Source organism: Lichenostomus cassidix, chromosome 3, assembly GCF_008360975.1.
Source record: "Lichenostomus cassidix isolate B80296 chromosome 3, HeHo_3.0, whole genome shotgun sequence".
In the NCBI taxonomy this organism is placed as follows: Eukaryota; Metazoa; Chordata; class Aves; order Passeriformes; family Meliphagidae; genus Lichenostomus; species Lichenostomus cassidix.
In genome coordinates this window covers 68,810,122-68,828,985 of record NC_139483.1, presented here as the reverse complement: position 1 = coordinate 68,828,985, position 18,864 = coordinate 68,810,122, and the positions used below count along the sequence as shown (strand labels likewise).

Here is an 18,864-nt window from a genome sequence, read left to right as displayed (position 1 = left end):
GCTAACCCAAAAATTGAAGTAGGAGTGTTCAGAAGACTGAATAAGCAGTTTGTCATTTAAGTGCTTTCAGTTACATGATAAAAAGTTTGTGCTTTTCCAGGATTCTGCTGTAATTTTATGTTTATTAATTTTATTTAATTTTATGACGGGTTTATTTTATGTCTCTGCTTAAAGAACTACAATTCTGATATTTGTATCCCTAAAAGAGTGAGCGATTTGTAATAGAATTGCCTCTCTGTCTTACAATTGATCTGTCTGAGACACATTACAGAATTAAGGATTCCTTAATTGAGAGTATCCATAATGATACAAACCTTTGGTTAAACATCATTTTGCCCAGGTTTCCCAGGACACAGCAAGCATTCATGAAACTGCAGCAGAGATGCTCTAGATACAAAGCTATGGTTCTTTAATAGAAGAAGATGACAGGTGTCCTCTATTCAGCCATATTTGCTAATAATGAAGACAGAAGAATCAAGCAACTGGTTATACATTCAGTGTCATACTCACTGTGAAGGCAGAGACCAAAATTCTGAGAAGTCCCCATGTCTAAAATCTTGGGCATCAGGTCCTCTATTAAACTATCTGATTATTATGATTTGGTTTTAGCCCACTGAAGACATGCTCATCCTTTTGTCTTTCAAAAAGTCTGGAAATTTATGGCTAATTACAACAGAAGAGTTCTCAGCTATCTATGACAAAACCTCTCTGAGGTTGCTCAACAAAATTACTTCTCTGCTTAATAAAATACCATGCTGCTGACTGGACTGATGGCATCATGGCAATTTCCTTGTCAGTCCACTTTTTTTTCCATATTCCCAGCTCATTATTCCTCTTATCCCCATTTGAACCACAAATTCATTTCAGTATCAGCTTACAAAGGTTTTAATTTTGCTGTTTCCAACATGGCTTAAGACACCAATTCTCTTATTTCCTAAAAATAACATCTAGGTTAGGTTATGTCCAATTCTTATGGGTGGTTCAGAGAGGCCTTGAAATCATCCTTTTCTCTTGTATTTCTGCTGCTTTTTGGTGTGTTTAATAGAAAAGCATTTAAGCTGTGGTTGATTGTGGGTGTACAGGACTGCAGCAGACAACTAACAATGGCTTTAGAGAAGGGCAAAACCCAAACAAACCTTTAACTTGTATCAAACAACTTACATGTTGGTAACTTAAGACAGGTGTCACTTGGAAACTCTCCTTCCAAGTAATTCAATACATTCACCTTGATGTAGGGGAAGTGTAAAAAAATTATGTTCAACTTTACATAGGATCTGAATCCTGAATAATCTTCAAGTTGAGCCATGTTTGGAATTGAATTTCATCTTAGTTATTACATGCTCCATGTAATACTGTGAACAAATTTAGTGGTAGTAATGGATGAAAATGTGTTTCTGTCAGAGAGGTTTAGGGATGGCCTAAAGTCGTGTGAGCAGTGGTCCTGGAATGTGATAGTGCTGAGGTTGTTAGAGCTGGGTTGATGAGTAAATTACAGCCTCCCAAACAGGGATAAAATAAAAGGTCTATCAAACCAGCAAACTTCTGCACTTTGCACGAGTGAGGTAATGTGGACAGCCACATACTTACTGTGGTATTGCCCAGGGAAGGCAACAAACCCTTCATGCATTGCAAATTATTTAGGAGGTCTGTCATCAATGATCAAGCATTGACAGCACATAATGACTCTGGTAATGGTGACATGGGAGTGTGCACCAGGCAGGCTAGTATTATCGGTGACCATCCTTTATCTGCCCCACCTCTGTGTATCATCATGCCAAACACCTAGCTACCTAGCATTTCAACATTTCACAGGTGTTAGTTATGCTAATATGTAACTTTTCCTTAGTATGACACCAGGCACTTTACTGCTTTCTTCCCAAAGGGTATACTCCTCCCTTCTCTTTCTCTTGGTGAGTACAGTCCTGTGAAGCAGCTCTTTGAATCACCAGGGGTTCGTTTCTGGCCTCCATGCTGGGCTACTGTGCAGTGTTCTGTGTGGAGAGCTGAGGACTTGTTCTGCATCATGCTTTTCTTGTACCATTTCCACACTTGTGCAATGTGTTGGAATGGTTTTCAGGACCTTGGCAGCTAGCTCTGCTCTCTCCTTGGGTGTGGCTCTCTTTCCATTTTGCCATGCTACGTGACCAGGTGGCTCACAGTAGAGCTGAGCACCCTCAGATCTGAAGAGGTTGCGACACAAAGCTTTTACTAATAGTCCATTCCTCCTGACCAGGCTTTTGCCACTTTTTAAGCCATATAATGCGTATGACAATTAGGAATGTGTATATGTATACATATATGTGTAATTTATTGCTCTGTAGTTCCAGCTGCAGTATAATAATGGGTTTGAAGAGGGTAGTTACGAAAAACTTCATCTTTCTGGTTTTACTGTCTCAAGAACAGAATCATAGTGAATAAGCTGGAATGCTCCTTCACTTACCTCTTTAAAACAGGCACTTGACCTGCCATGGCTCAAGATCTGTAAAAACAAAGCATGATCCACTTAAAAAAAACTCAAACCGCCTAAACTACTGTTTGAGTAAGATCTAGAGATTGTAGAAGAAATCTACCGCTCCTACAAACTAGTATTGTTCAAATAATTTTCAAAATAACAGTGGGTAACATTTCACCAGATAAGTTTTGAGTTTGTTGTGGTTATAAACAATATCTAAAGACTTAAACAGAATGCAATGCTTTCTACTACAAACTTTGTTTTTTTAATAATGGAACTTTGACATCATAATTTCCTCTGAATCATACCTTATGATGTGCAAATGAAGATATATCCTCTTTTCCCCTCCTGTCTTTACAATTCCCCTTCCTTTTTTTTTTCTTTTCCTTTTACTAGGGTATATTTGCTGGGAAACAATCCGGCAAATTACACCATAAATGTTTAGCAACCAGAGTTTAGATAAAAAGAACATAAAGATCTATTTAGGTTTTTTTGTGTTTCATCTGGGGAAACTTGTGATTTTAAAAGGCTTATCAGAGCTAACACTGGATATTTCTCCTCCATCTTCTCCAGGGGAGTTTTGATGGTTTTGCGTCTGGAAACTCCGAGGGCATGTTTTTTGTCTGGTGTGTCAGACTTAGTTTTTATCAGACAAATTTCTGACTCTTGGACCTGAAAAAGAAACCCACTTTCCAAACATGGAAAGACATGTTTGGGGAGAGATTATTCTAAGTGTCCACCAAGTAAAGGAGAAGCTCCCCCCGCTCGTTGCTGGCTGCTGTTCAGAGCTTTGTGCACAGCTAGGAAACTGAAGAGGCTTGTCAGGTGTGGCTGCTGGGACAGTCTGAGTTGCAGAAGAGAAAAAAGATGGAGTCACCTGCAGAGGCAAAGGGCAGGTAGCTAGAGAAAAACCGTACAGAGGAGAGATTTGTATTCCCAGCCTTTCCCAACAGGTGCCAAGAAGGCGTGGGAGGGAAGCAGTAGATTAGGAACAGGAGAGAAGACTCAAGCCTGCCTTCTATGTACAGGAAACACTTGTTCTCTACCAGGTTTCAGTGGTCGACAACCACCTCCCATTCCAAAGCACGAACAAATAATGGAGCAAGTTTATGCAAAGGGAACTCCAGGAGTTGCTAATGGAGTTGTTTTGCTATAATTTGTTTAGAAAGTATCTAAAATAGTTTGAGCCCAACAGTAGAACTGTTGTAGCTAAAACTGTTTGGTTAATTGCGATGCTTTTAAGGGTTAGCTTTAAAAGTATCTTAGTCAAGTCTGTTGTTCTTAGCCACAGACACCAAAGCCAATCATAGAGTAAGCTGGATTAGCCTATATCCAAACTAACAACTTCAGAAATTCAAATGCAGAATCAATAACTCTGTGTATTTCTTGACATTTCCTGGAAATCCAGGTATTTCTGAACTGTACAGTTACATCCGGTTTGATCTAATTCCCTCTTGCATTGCTGTTAATCAACAAAATATATTTTTAGAGGTAAGACATGATGAGTGGTTTTTTAACACCAGGTAGGAATTAGAACTTTCATCCAATTATCTACCAATAATGAGAGTGTGATTTAAATGCTGTTGTAGTTGTATCTCTTTAGCAGCTAACATTTAGCAGTTTGAGTGCACAGTAGCATCCTGCAGCATGTCTGTAGTAATTAATCTGTAATAGCAGGAAAACATGTGTCTCCCTCTCTTCAGAAGTAATAATGTATCTGTTTTCTAGACAGATGTATTGTTTATTTTAATGCTTTCTGCATTAATTAGTTCTGTTTGGAGCCTAAAATAAACACACCTAAGAATATAGATGCATTTCATGAGAACATTTCCTCTTAGAAATTTCTATTGCTTAATGGAGAATATTGCGATATGGAAGTAATTGTGGGATTATAAGCAAAGAGTTTGAAGGACTATTCCACTTGATTTACATTTTCGCCCTCAGCACTGTAGGGAACCAGTGGGTTTGGAGTCATTCCTATTTTCTTCATACTGGTTTTATAAAGTTTAGTCTAACCAATATTGAGTCAGTTCTCTGTAATAATTATTGTAAAAAATAATTTTATTGAATTCCGGAAGCCTTAGGTGAACACTGTTATTTAGAATAAATGCTAAATTATAATGCTGTAATTCAGATGTAAAATGAAGTATCCAGCCAATTTTTATGAAGTCAGGATAAGGTATTTTAGTAATAATAGTTCCTTGTACTTACAACTCTTCATCTGTACATGATGAAAAATCAGTACATCAAAGAAGTTATCAAGGAGTGTAAACACTTTATACATTTCATAAAAGGGCTCTTTGAAGCACATAGACTATCAAACCCGAATTTTCCAAAACAGCTGCTATGTGGGGCACCTTCATATTGGGGGCTGACTTGAGACACATTTCAGTTGAAAGGTATCAGATGGTACTCTGGAATAATGTGTAATAGGATTTACATTGCATGATTTTAATCTATTTAATGAAAGTTTCTTTGGAGAAGAGAGACTATATTTCATATTTAAATAAAGTTTGATTAAATATTGTCATTTTTCATCCTGCTAAATGGTATTCAGAGTCAGAACCATACAGTATTTTCTTTCTGTCACAGGACCATTACATCAACTTTCCAAAGCATGTAAAACATGTAGTTCACCTTGTTGTTTATGAAATTTGGCTTTGATCAAATTAGCAGTCCAATTTGCAGTTTGTTTACTGTCTTTATTCTTTCACACCTTTACAGCCTTACCTTAGTAACACAGCGCTCACACGATGGCTTTCTGCCTCTTGCCCTGTGACAACCCATAGTCTTCTGTGCTTGACCTGGGGAAAGTCCCTGTGTTGCTAGCAAAAGGGTTTTAGTTTTCCATTTATAGTTTCAGATTATCTGCTATGCAAGGAAAAGATCTCTGATTTTATAAATTTCAGACTGCATAACAAGTTACTTTTAGGTATCTAGAGCTAGAGCTGCTGAAAGACACTTTGGAGCTTTAGCTAGTTAAACTAACTCCTAGGCTTATGTTCCCTAGACTGAATTAAAACTGCAGGTGAGACCTAGGTTCCCTACCTAGTACTGTGAGACAAACTATGACCTTCATCTGCTGAGCACTTAGAGCCAGCTGACAAGAAACTCTGGGCACAGGAGGGTATTAGAAATTCTACCTTACTCTTCCGCTACATAAGATCATAGAATATCCTGAGTTGGAAGGGACCCACAAGGACAATCAAAGGCCATGTCCTGGCCCTGCACAGGACACTCCAAGTATCCCACCTTGTGCCTGATAGTGTTGTCCAAATGCTTTTTGAACTCTGTCAGTCTGGTGCTGTGACCACTTCCCTGGGAAGCCTGTTGCAGTGCCCAACTACCCTCTGTGGAAAGAACCTTTTCTTAATATGCAACCTAAACCTCTCCTGACACAACTCCAGGCCATTCCCTTGGGTCCTGTCTCTGGTCACCAGAGCAGAGATCAGTGTCTGCTCCTCCTCTTCCCCTCACGAAGAAGTTGTAGACTGCAGTTGGGGTCTCCCCTCAGTCTCCCCTTCTCCGGGCTGAATAAGCCACATGTCCTCAGCCACTCCTCATATGGCTTCTCATCAAGATCCTTTACCACCTTTGTAACCTTCCTTTGGAAGCTTTCTGATAGCTTGTCATCCTTCTTACCATGTGGCACCCAAAAATGCACACAGGACTCAAGGCGAGGCCACGTGCAGCATCATGGAGAGATGCCCAGGAAAAGCCAGCTCAGTTAACCAGGACAGTAGCCACATCAGTGCCCTGTTTGGCAAAGATTGATAATATATGTGGCTCTGCAGGGTTATTTCCTTTTTGCCCTATAATCATTTAATGTGATGCTGCAAGACTTTTTCAAGTGCCATATACTTTCAAGAATGTTGAGCTCCTATTGACAGCAACAATTTTGCATGAAAGCATGGGGAACAGATCAATATTGATGGTGCTTAAGAAAGAGCTAATTTCCAGAGATTGATGGCTTAGTCTGTTGTTAAGACACTCTTAGGTTTGCAGGAAAAAAATCTTATTTCTTGTCTCTGGTAATTATACACAAATACTTCACCTGAAAGGAGTAAGTGTTGCAGTAAGATACAGATCTAAATTAGACAATTTATGTTAAATGTATACTAACCAGTATACACCATTTACAGGACACTGTACACTCCCATAAAACAGAGAGGCCTACAAGCCTAGGAGAAAGGGACCTGCTAAATCAAAACCACTTACATAACAGATCCTTTATCATTCTGAATAGCATTTAGAAATGAAAAAAGAAAAGGGGTAACAACATTTAGAAATGAAAAAAGAAAAGGGGTAACAACATGTGTTAGCTGCGGCTTCTGATTAACCTGAAAAGCTAAAGCTAAAGACCTGAAAATCTACAAACAACTCGCTTCCTCTCGAAAATGCTTTTGCCATTTATCCTTTATTGCTCAACAGAAAAAGTACTTTCAAGCTCCTCTTAGAACAAAACACATACTTGTTTATTTTCACTCTTTACTTTGAAAGAGGTAGTCTTGATGAATCTTTTTACTGAGTAGATTATCTAATGATACAGCTCTGACCCAGCAGCAGGACTCAAAATCCTGAGAGCGAAGATGTGAAGCTAACTCATATCAAACTTCCTCCCTTTCTCTTGTACTGAAACACAAAGAGTTACAAGTGTAATCGTTTATGTTAATACTATTTTTTTTTGCATATAATTTTATTTGTGGATATCTTCCAGATTCAGGAGAGTTTAAATATTCTCTCATTTATTCAGTGTTGAACTATCCCTGCTCCTGCTTTTGGAGCTAGTTCTTTTCTGCTTTTTCAAGTCCCTTTTTAGTACCATTTGACTAGGAATAGCTTGAGAAATACAGACTTAACATACCAGCATAGGAAGGTGAAGAACCAAGGATACTTATTTAAATCAGTCTCTTTCTGCATAAAGGCACAGGTGACTCTTTTTTTCTTTAGCCATCTTAAATGTGGATCAGAACACAGCAACCAGGTCTGTGAGAACCAACGTGTGTGGTATATTTTTTCCTACTGTTGCATATCTGCGCTCTAGTATTGCACATTAATTAATACACGTAAGGCGTTTGCCCAACACTAACTGTAGTTCTTTGCAACATGTTCTCTGCTCCTGTAGAGCTGCTTACTGAAGGACTTGCTGCCACCCTTCTGCAGTTCTTTCTCCTATCCTCTAATTGAGCCCCTTTCATAGTTATAATTTGTCTGCCAAATGACTTATCAGTTGGAAAGGCAGATACTACTTCCTTTTTTTTGCTTGTTTTTACCTGAGTGCTGCCAGAAGAAAGAAGGGGTTAAAGCGTGGGAGGATTGCTAAGAAAAAGGGTTTGGTTAGTGGCACACAGGACTGCATCTCACACACGATAGTTTGTTTATTCTTCTGTAAACAGCAGAAAGAATTATCATCATCATGGTAAGGCAAACAACACTCTCTTTTATTCCCTTTTTTTAAACCCCATCAGAAATTTTCAGGTTAATTCACAGTTAATTTTTTAAAATCATAAAATCAACTGATCTTCATTAGTTTTATAGAGCATTTGTTTAACTGACAGATGGTCCTGTTGACAGAAGGGGAGGGGGGAAAGATTTTAGTTTATGGAAATAACTACCTCTGGGGAAGAGAAGATGGGAGCAGACATGCCTTTTCTGACATGCCTGTTCCTATTTATCTCCCTCCTCTCCTAAATACTCATGTTAGGATCTGTTCCATTTCATTAATGCTTCTTTGTCTTTCCGCAGCTTTTTTGAAAGATTTCCATTTGTTTGATTCTGCATGATTTGCTTTCAATTTTGCTGTTCTTTTTTAATATATCTAATATCTAATATCTCTGTGTTTGTCACCTAAGAAATAATACGTGATTTTTATATACATCTATGCTTCTTGAGCTGATTATTTCCTTTCCAAAAAATCCATTAAACATACAGGCTCGATATTCTCATTAATCTATGTGCTGTTGCAAAATAGTCAATTTTCAGTGTACATTTGAACTACAAATTTTACAGTGAAAACATAAATTGGAAGAAGACAGGTCCTGTTCTCTTGAAGATATGAAATGTTTCACTAAAATATCCTGACTTAATGGAAAATATAGTCTGTGGAAAACTATAACTGTCAAGCAAACTAACATATGTTTCCCTTCACTCTGCTCAACTCTCACATTTATAGACCCTTGGTAATTCAGGTAAGTTCCCCAATCTAAATAAATGCATTCCCTGCACACATTGCTCAGGTAAAGCTGAAATTGCTTAAAATCCAGTTATTGCTGTTTGCATCTTCCATCTGCATAGCAGGCAAAGAGCTGGAAGATGCAGGGAGCGAATTCCATGCTAGAGTGGACTTGTTAAATTTAAAGTGTGTTTTTTTCTCTAACTCTGAAGGGGACACTGTCAACCTCTAACAGGACATACTTAAAAGAAATGCTAAAAAAGTTTGAAGAGTACATGCTGAACTCTTGGTATTCAGATAGAAGGCAGTTTGCGAGTTAAAATAATTTAATTTATAGTTTTCCTAATAGTAACCCCCTTTTTGTGTCTTAGTGAAGGGTCAGCATAAACAAGGAACAATTAGTATAGGGAATTGAAGTAATTCAAATCTATTTGACTGACAGCAAGGTAACTGGTTAAGTTTAGAAATCATTTAGGTTAACTTAAAATATAACTGTATTTTCCCCCTCAGTGAATCACAACAAGGTTTGACATCAGGTCAAATGTTTTGTTAAGTATATTTCCCCCCCATACTTTTAAAAGAAGAACAGAAACATCAAGCCTTTATTTCCATCTGAGACTCACTCCTCTTCTCTCTATGCCAGTAGCCATGGCACTTACCTGTAGGAGAGCAGCATGAAATCTTCTCTCTGTAGGACTTGAAACAAGCACTTGAGTGGGTCTTGTGCTTCTCAGACTTTTCTCTCTCTTAGCTTTGATTTGTACATTGTTCCTTCCAGTTTTTCTACTAATGTTTTCACAGCACATTGAGCAATACTCCAGAGGAATTTTCAGCCTCACAAAGCCTGGCACTCTTAGTGTGGGATATTTGAGTCTCAGTCTCTGCAGAATGCCAAAGCCTGAAGAGTAATAGTTTATTTATTTAAATGTTTTTGGCTAAAGCACTTTTTGGGATGTCATGTGACTGCTAGAACTTCAAGGCTTTCTGTTTCTCATGGTTGGGTGAATTATGATACTGTGATTTAAAGATACTTGAAGTTACTCGCTTTCCAGCCCAAATTTGTAAGGGTCCCACACTATTAGAATTGTTGAAGATAGAAGGGTCTCAGAGGTTTTCACGTTACTTGAAATCCAGTTATGACCTTCTAATGAACGATAAAGCTCAAACTGACTCTTCACTAAATGGTTTGTTGCTTTTTTCCCCTCTAAAGGTGAACGTATGCTGGAAAATAAATGTTTAAATTAAAGAACTGTCCACACTAGATATTACCATCTATTAGTTACCACAAAGTTGCTAATGACTAGTAAAAATACTGCTTTTTTCTCTAATGTGTGCTCTAAGAAGTGTTTTCATTTATGTTCAGCTGACTCAGATGAACTCATCTAAGAAAATAGCATCCAATTGATACCTCAAGACACATCCTGAAGTTTTGATTCAACAAATCATGGTAGCTTATGCTCTCTTCCCACTGGAGACCAGCAAAGCACATGTTTAATTACACTGTTAAATTAGGGGTTGGGCTGTGGCAACTTACATTGGTTAATGAGGAAAAAAAACCCCAGCTAAAAACAGAGGAAATATTTTAATGCTAGCATAAACAGGTATGAATATAAATACAAACAAGATTTACATTTCTTGGTTAAGAAGGCAGTGGCATTTTGCTTTCAGATTAGAACACAGCTTTAAAGGTTCATGCAGAGTGCTTGAAATGGCTTCCTCCACGCTGTCCAAGGAATGAATGGGCAGGTCCTCTAGTTTTTTCAGTTCCAATGCCTTTGATCATGTATTTCTCAAGCAGCTAATGTCTCAAGAGTAAGAATGCTTGAGCATAAACACACTTAAGCAGCATGATCTTCAGAGCAAGGGTACTTCTTGCCTTCTGAAATCAAACATTTCCGTGCAGTGCTTTGGGAGTCAAGCATTCTCATGCTGTGCTCTGGCAGGCTGGGTCCCACTCTGGAGTCCCTTGAGAAGCTTGGTCTCTCTGCCCTCTTGCACTGGCAATACTGGCTCACCTACATTTATCTGACTTAAAATACAAGCTCTTCAGGGCAAGCACCCAGTCTTTTATGTGTTTTGAAAGAGCGGTATGTAATTAAGGTACTTTGTATGAAGAAATTACTTCAAAACAGTTTACACAGGGCAGCTATTTCAAGATCAAGAAAAAAATCTTTAGCCTTGTTCCCCGAGGAAACAAGGCTTATGTGACTGGACTGGCTGGCTGTCCCTCCTCACTTCCATTCAACACCTTTTGAACTTGTTGGTTGTAGTTTAAACTACATTTGAAAGGGGGAGACGTCTCAGAGATAATTAAGTTCCCATGGACTTTATGAAAATCAGTGGCTGGGAAGAGAGAAATCCAGATCCACAGTTCAAATAACTAATTTTTCCAAGTGTAATCTTGCAAACTCAAAACTTGACAGCAAATGTAATGATGACTGTCAGGTTGATAATGTAGTCCCAATTACTTTAGAAGACTGACAGCTATTTCAATCAAAATATTAATATGCGGGTCAACACATAATAAAGTTAAATTTCCTCTGTTTTGGTGTTTCAACAGTTTTGAGTATGAACAATATAGTCATCCTCCTCACATTTGTAGTTATTATGAGTTTTCAGAGAAATTAGTATCATTCCTTATTAGCTTGCATTAAATGTAAAAATTTTTATTTTTGCTTATTTTAGGTAGCAATGTTTGTTATTGTCATTTTATCTTTTCCCTATAATTAATTAGTGCCGGCAATACATACATAGAATAAGAAATTAGTAATTGGGCTGCATTACTCATGATTGTTGCATCTGATAGGGAAATTTATAGTTGGTTTTGTTATCACTAAAGCACTTTACCTGTCTGAGCTCTATGAACTTAATGCAGCCCTTAATATTGCTCTTTACTTAATTGTTTTGGTTCCACTGGTTGAAAAAAAGTCATCAAAGGGAAGGGAAAAAGACATCAACAATCTCACTTGCAGATTATTTCACTATTTAATAAAACTCAAATCCCAACAACACAAAAACGTAAGCTTAAGATCATGATCATAGACTTGCCTATTTGCAGACCGCTGGTGTTAGGTCACTGCGTGAGGACACAGGATGTGGTTGGTGGTACAGCTGCTTATCAGTTGAGTGAGTGACATTGGTTAAGAGAGACAGGCAAAGACAAGGCACAGACAAGGGTTCTATGGATTTCTGTTTGGTTGCAGTATCATAAGCCAACTCTACGTCTTCCCCAATTTAGGCTTTCTGTGTTTTTCATGTTTTTTAGCATTTTTCATGTGCTTGGCCAAGCCTTGCTGCCACACATTCACTGGCATTAAGTAGGTTCTGTGCAACTCTCCTGAGCCAAGACTATGAAGGCTGTTGATTAAGAAAAAATAACTAAGTTAACACTTTTCCAGCCGGAGGAGGAAGTGACTCCATGAAAAAAGGTCCTTATTTTCTTCAGTAGCCGGAGGGCCAGACACACCGCAGGCCGTGCACCCCGGCCAGCTGCAGGCGGGTTGACCTGGTGTCTCCCCCGCCTCCGCGCTGGGCGCTCAGACGCTCCGAAGTGAGACCTGCGTGGTCCTTCCTGTTGAAGCTGTTCCACTTCATATAAGTAATTAAGCGTTAATTAGAAGAGGACTAGTTGAGTATTCATTAAACATTAAATACTAATTGAGCGCCCGGGGAGAGCGCCGGCACCACTGGGCCGCGGAGTCATTCTCACGCCGGGCCGGCCGGGGCCGGGGGCAGGCGGGGCAGCCCGGGCCGCCTGCAGCCGTGTCCCCGGGCGGTGTGCCCGGGGCGGGCAGGCACAGTCGGGCGGCACAGACGGCAGCCAGCCGCGCCCGCCGCGGCGAGGTGGGAGATGCGGGTTCATCCCCCCGCAGGGCTTTGAACCCAGATCTTCCATGGGTCCCCCGGCGCCCGGGCGGTGCAGGCCCCCGCACACCCTCCCGGGGCTGGGGGGAGCCCCGCCTGCTCCCGGCACCTCCGAGGGGCCGGCTTACCGCCGCTCCGCTGTCCCGCAGCCCTCCTCCGGGCAGGGGCGAGCTGGTGCCCCTGGACAGCGCTGCCCCTCTCCCGGCTCGGGCGCCGGCTTATGCCGGGCAGCCCGCACTGCATCTCGCCGGGGCGGCGGCGGCGCGAACCTCCCGCCTCCATCTCTCAGTGCTTTTCCCTCAACATCAAAGGGCGTCGGTTTTGCCCGGGGCGGCGTTTTGCCCTCAATAACAAGGCGACTGCCGCAGCGCGGGCTGCTGGGGCACGTACGGGGCGCGGCGCCCACTCGCGCCCCGCCGCCCCCTCGACGGCCTCACCCGTGGCCGGGGGCGCCCGCGCTTCCCGCTGCCCCGCGGCGCTCGCTGGGGGCCGGTCCAGCGCCGCCACCGCCCCTCCCTCCGCGGCCGGCAGGGGCGGCCCGGCCAGGTAGAGCCGCTGCCCGCGGCGGGGCGGTGGCTCGGGGCGGGCTGCGGGGGCGGGCCGAGGCGGAGCGCACAGACGGCCGGCGCCGGGGCAGCCGCGCGGGTAGCGGCGGGGAGAGTGGTGCGGCTTCGCGCAGGGGCCGCCGAGCCCAGCCGAGCGGTGAGTGTCGGGCGCTCGGCGGGGAGGGCAGGTGAGGTGAGGATGCGGCGCGGCCGGCGGTGGGCAAAGTCCGCCACGGCACCTTCCTCCTGCTTATCCTGTTTTGGGACGGGGGAGGACAGCGGCAGCCTCGGGCGGCTTCACCCTCCGGCTAACGCGCGGGCCGGGGGCCGTGACTCCTCCGGTGAGGTGGTGCTGGGCTGGTTCACCGCAGCCGTACCTGCGGGGAAGGCATCGGCGGCCGCGGGGCTGTGCGGAGGGCGCGGGGGCTTCATCGGCGGCCGGCCCGCCCTGGGCACTGGGGGCACGCCGGGCACTGGCGGTACTCCGGACACTGGTAGTACTCTGGGCAGTGGCGGTACTCCGGGCACCGGCAGGCGGTCTCGGCGTCTGCAGCAAGAAACAAGTTGGAAACTGCCGAAGCAGGGTCCGTGCTGCCGAGGGAACCCGCTCTCCTCGAGAGGTCTGGTGTGCCGGAGTAGAAAATACTCGCGGTGTTTTGAAATAGACGTCTCAAAACAAGTATTCATCGTGCCGGCATGTAAAAAGGGCTAATGTATTAAAATGCAAATATGCATGTGTACTCGGCGATGCTGTTGCGTGTTTCCTGTTTACCATGTTAATTAGAAGTTGTAAGGCAGAACTTCAGCAAGAGTAATCCAGGGCAGTGTTTGACCCAGTAATCCTCATTGAGTGATGCGGTGGCTTTTATAGTTCTGGGCTTTCTAGCCCAAAACACAAGCCAAATGTTTTCTGCACTTCATTAATGAGAAATGTATGAATTGTAAGACAACTTAGACTTTTGAAGCTATTCTTTACCAGCACAAGTGTGAAAACTGACTCAGCCAGTACGGAGAGAAAGTTAAACGCCCCATTCTTGTTTTTGTAAGGAAAATTTTGACCATAATGTTTGTCCCCGGTCTTGCAGGCACCAAGATGCTTTTCTTTAACATTTTTGGGTGACGTTAACTAATTATGCAAAAGTTTGAGATTTAGAACATATAATGCTGCCATCATAAGGCAAGATGAACACATTTGTAAACAAACACAGGCAAAAACATACAGAAGAAGCTTGGAATCTTAATTGTTTTTCAATGGTTTTGTTTTTCTCATTCTTTTTTGGGAGAGCTAGTATTTTTCAGTAAACTATTTTGTTTCCAGTCAGCATGCCCTTTTAATTTATAGGTGGTGCTAAAACAAACAAATGTATTATAGAAAAAAGTTTGACATTAACCAAATGTTTGTTTGTTTGTTTTTGTAGTCCACTTCACACCTTCCAGATTCTTCCAGAGAAGAAAATAAAAAGAAACCCGTTTTGGAAAGACTTGGAAATTTGTTTGGTACAGGGAAAAGGAAAAATGTCAAAGGCTCACTAGAACACTCTTCGCATCATAAGGGTGAGAGGTCAGGTTCTCCTCACGGGGCGCAGGCAGTATACTGTAGGCACTTCAAAGAAGGGCACGACACTCCTCAAGCACAGAAACAAGTGAGAGACGTAAGTGTCCTTTCTGAGGCACAGGAATATAATTTCAGTGGGGAAGTAAGACCACTGTATCACGATACAATTTCAGAATGGAGTAGCAGGGGAGTCTCTTCTGACAGTGAGTGGTCAGCAGATTGGAGCGGCAGCAGTGAAACTATTAAAAACTCTTTCTGTGAGAGTAGCCTGAATGTGGAAACACTGGGACTGGAGAAAGAATCCGTCACAGATATAAATAATTCCACAACTCCAGATTTCATACAGAGCTTGAGAAATTTGTCTAGTGAAGACTTAGAGAAGAGTATCTTGAGCCACAAGCAGCTTGTGAACACGTGGGTGTCTGAGGAGCCTGGGCATGCAAAACCAAAGGATTTGCCATATGAGTTGGAATCTGCAGCGAGTGAACACACGTATTCTGCTAGAGTGTTAACAGTTGATATCTATCTAAGAAAAACAGACGAACTCCTTAATGAACCTGTGATTCTTAATTCGGAAGAAAATTGTAGTGATTTGGACACAATGGATAAAAAATCTGCTAGTAAAAGATCTGGAAAACGGAGAAAGTCTCAGTCGTCTAGTGACATTCCAAATGGAGAGAGAAACCAGAATGAGAATACTGCAAGAGAAGAATCTGTTTTTGAGGATGATGCCCATTCTGAGGTGTTTTCTGACAAGATAATAAACTCTGAACGAAAAGCGAGGTCTCTTCAACAGACTCCTGAAAGAAATTCCTCTTCCTCAGGTAATAATCAGGACCTAAAAGTTGGATCTGCTCACAAAGGGGCATCTAAAGCTGAAGCTGACAAGGGCAAGCAGCAGATCTCAAACACAAGCTCTGCAAGGAGAAGATCCTATAAAAAGAATCAGTCAGATTCTGTACCCATTTCCCCTACTGGTTTGAAGGGTCAGGTGAAAGATTACTCTTCAAAAAGGCAACCTTTAGCATCACCAGAGACTAACCCTGGACTAACAAAAAGAACTTCGGTGGAAAAGGGAGCTATACCTGTGGCATTTGGGGAAGACAGTTTGGAGTCTCCCAAAGCTGCTTTGGCTGCTAAGACAGAAGATAACGCCTTGGTGTTTGCTGAAGGCAGAAATGATACCAAGGCAGTAAAGCATGGTAATGGTCCAGATGGAAGAGGTTTCTTGCATACTGATGGGATTAAAAATGGAGACCTGTGTCTGTCAGCTGAGAGACAGACAAACTCTGACTTAGACACCTTGAAGCTGAAGAGTTTGGATGCTTCCAGAACAGTCACGACAAAGATTAGTCTGTAAGTAACAAATTAGTTTTCCTTGTCCTTGTAGCCATAATTTTTCTTGTATCTGTGTTTAGAATTCTATAGCAGTGTGTCTGTTATCTGGCTAAATTATTCTCAGTTAAGAACTGCCTTAAAAAAAAAGTTACCGTAATTAAAGCTACCACTTAACAAGCACTACAGTTTCCATGTATTAGAAAAATAATTCACTTTTTCATTTTTTAAATGGATAGGGAATGTTTTTGTCAATTCCATTATATGGAATAATTTAACATGTATAAAAGCTGCTTGGTCATCATAGTTGTGGATTAGATTAACTCATCTGTCATTTACCTTAACGTAATTTTTCTCTCTGTAACCAAATCAGGATGTGGTTGAAGATTTTGTAAGTGAAAATCTTTGAATAAGAAATGTGTTCAAATTTTCTATGGAACAGCATAAGTTCTGGTATTATTTTATGAAGAAATGTAGGATGCAATGTAGAACTTGATTGTTCAAATGATATGATAAAGCACATTCCAGAGATTTGAATCTATAGGGTTGCCGTCTTAAGTATGTGCGGGATGAATCATTTAAATCTTGATGCATGTGAATAACATCAAGTATTTGCAGAACTATGCATATATTAGTTTGCAGGTTTTTGTTTTACACTTGAAAAAATTGTCATCTGTCAAACAGGTGATCAGTGCTTTCCTTAGGATTGTAAAGAAGTGGATATATTTTTAAATGTCACTGTTATCACGAGTATGAGGCCAGTGATTGATTTCCTCGATTCATTACGTTCTCATCCACAGGGGATTGTTTTATTGCATTATTTGTGTTGTTTGGTTGTCATGGCTGTATGCTATTGCACTCCTTGTTCTGGTATGTTCAGCTATAGGTGTTGGAGTGCAGTGAATCCTGTAGACCCACCTGAGGTACACTGGGCATTCATAATTGTCCTTGTGTTAGAGGGATGTGAAGGTTCAACATCATGGTTTAAGAGATGTCTTTTTCCAATTATGCTTCCCACATCTGAGAGGCATAGTAGCAATTTCCTTTGCACAATTTGTAATACTCAGGATCTGAGTTGTTAATTTGTAACATAAGCTTAAAAAGCCTAGTACTGAAAGTTAAACTCGCATTTTTGTACCTGGTGGTGCTTTGCCATCTGGCAGCATGGATCTCAAATCTTAAACTGTGAAGTTTGTGTCTTCACAGCTTCAAAGGATAGGTAGCTTTCACATTGTTTTTTCTGTGTGTCATTGTCATTAGCGATGATGAAGTTATAAACGCTTACATAGCTGGATTTCTTTTTTCTGTGTATCTCCTGGGCTTGCTGTACAATGAATGATCTTTTACTGTTCTCATAAAGCAACAGACAAGTGTCCTTTCTGAAAGACCGAATTTTAATGAATAAAAGCCTGGTCTATTTCATCCCATTTTGTGGGGTGTGTGACACTGTGTCTTGGCCTTATCTGCTGCTGTAAGAACTTTAGCCCTGGGTGGAGACTGCTGTGTTGCCTGCAAGGTTCCTGATGCATCTGATAGCTGTCACTGCACAGCACCACACCGTTTCTTTAGCCAGAGTTACGTGCTCAGGTAACCTGGTATAATTTGTAGTCATTCATTAGAGCATATGAACTATAAACCTGGATGTGGATTAAGGTGCTGTAAAATGGGAAGGGAAAATAGGATGCCATTACTAGAAGATGGTGTATTTTTGTTCTCTAGTTATTGCTTTGAATAGATAATTTTTCCGTTTTCAAAGGTTAAAAAATTATTGTTAGGTAGTTCATATGAATTCCTTTCTGTTTGAAAAATATCCATTTACTCACAGATTCTTCCGCTCCCTGTAACATAGATTTTATATAATACAAGTAGTTTTCCATTAAAAGTGCATGATGTCTCTTACTAGTGACATTGTGCCAATTCTGGGAATCAAGTTGCTTTAGAAACAATTTTAAAACAGGTCAGTTTCTCCAGTCACCTCCAGAAATGTGGGTTCCCTGTAAATAAAGATAGCATTTTCTCTCTTCTTTTATATCTTTGTACTGGATAACTTGAAAGTCAGAGGATACTTCGCTTCTAGCTTTTGAAAGGAAAACCTATCAGATTTGAGACTAAACTGAGGTTGATGGTAAATCTTAATTGGCAAATAAAACCTCAGGCAGTAGTTGCTTTGATGTGCTTAGCAGAAAACTTGGCTTCAGTTGTCATAATTTATGTTCAGACATGGTTTTGTAGTTGCTTTTACATTTAAGCCCACTTGTTGAATTATTCTGCTCTTTTCACATGCCGTTTTCTTTGCTCACCTCAATCCGATATTTTGGCATCAGTGTTTTTTGGCACCAGTTGCATGCTTGACGTGTGACTCACCTTCCATTTATGACCGTTGGGAGAGGTTTAACTGCTTGTTTCCACAGTTTAGCTGCAAGGTGTAGCCAAAGAGAAGGATGTTGGTATTTCTCTTGTGCCTACTTGTTCCTGGCACTGCAGATCAGGAATGGGTAGTAAGAATCAGCCACACTGGACTGTTTGAAAGAAAGCATTTGCACTGTTAAAATTAATCCATCTTTCAGTGCTTTTCCCCCATATGAGCTGAGAGGCTTAAAGGATACTCAAACAACATCTCCTTTAAAACAAACTTAGAAGCTCAGTTCTTTCAATAATAAAGTGCATCTTTTGGCTGTATTTAAAATCAGTGTTTTGTAGCATCGAAAAAGATGCAATGGAAAGATGAGTTAGAGGAGGCCAGCCATAGTGACTAGAGCTGCAGGGCTGAGCTTTCTCTTGCTCTTTGGTCTCACCTGCTTGGCTGCTGCTGCTGTGCAGAAATACTGCAGAATACAAAATACAAAGTGTGGAAGTGGTTGTTTCTGCATAAATTTGCAAAGCTTGAAACTATACCTTTGAGGGGTTAGCTCTTCATTTAAAATAGATTCTAGGTGTGGCT

At 41.2% G+C, this 18,864-nt stretch overlaps 1 protein-coding gene across 2 annotated transcripts in view; it reads left to right on the top strand.

Moving 5' to 3' along the window:
* Window positions 1-18,864, top strand: part of CRYBG1 (crystallin beta-gamma domain containing 1) — a 96,116-nt gene that overhangs the window by 38,778 nt on the left and 38,474 nt on the right. The window contains exons 1-2 of one of the 2 annotated variants that reach the window (XM_085056237.1): window positions 13,043-13,190; window positions 14,452-15,944. In XM_085056237.1, coding sequence (XP_084912363.1) covers window positions 15,190-15,944 — 755 coding nt within the window. In that variant the 5' untranslated portion in view covers window positions 13,043-13,190; window positions 14,452-15,189. Of the gene's footprint in view, window positions 1-13,042; window positions 13,191-14,451; window positions 15,945-18,864 lie in introns of those variants that run through there. The other variant, XM_085056236.1, reaches the window with a different exon arrangement.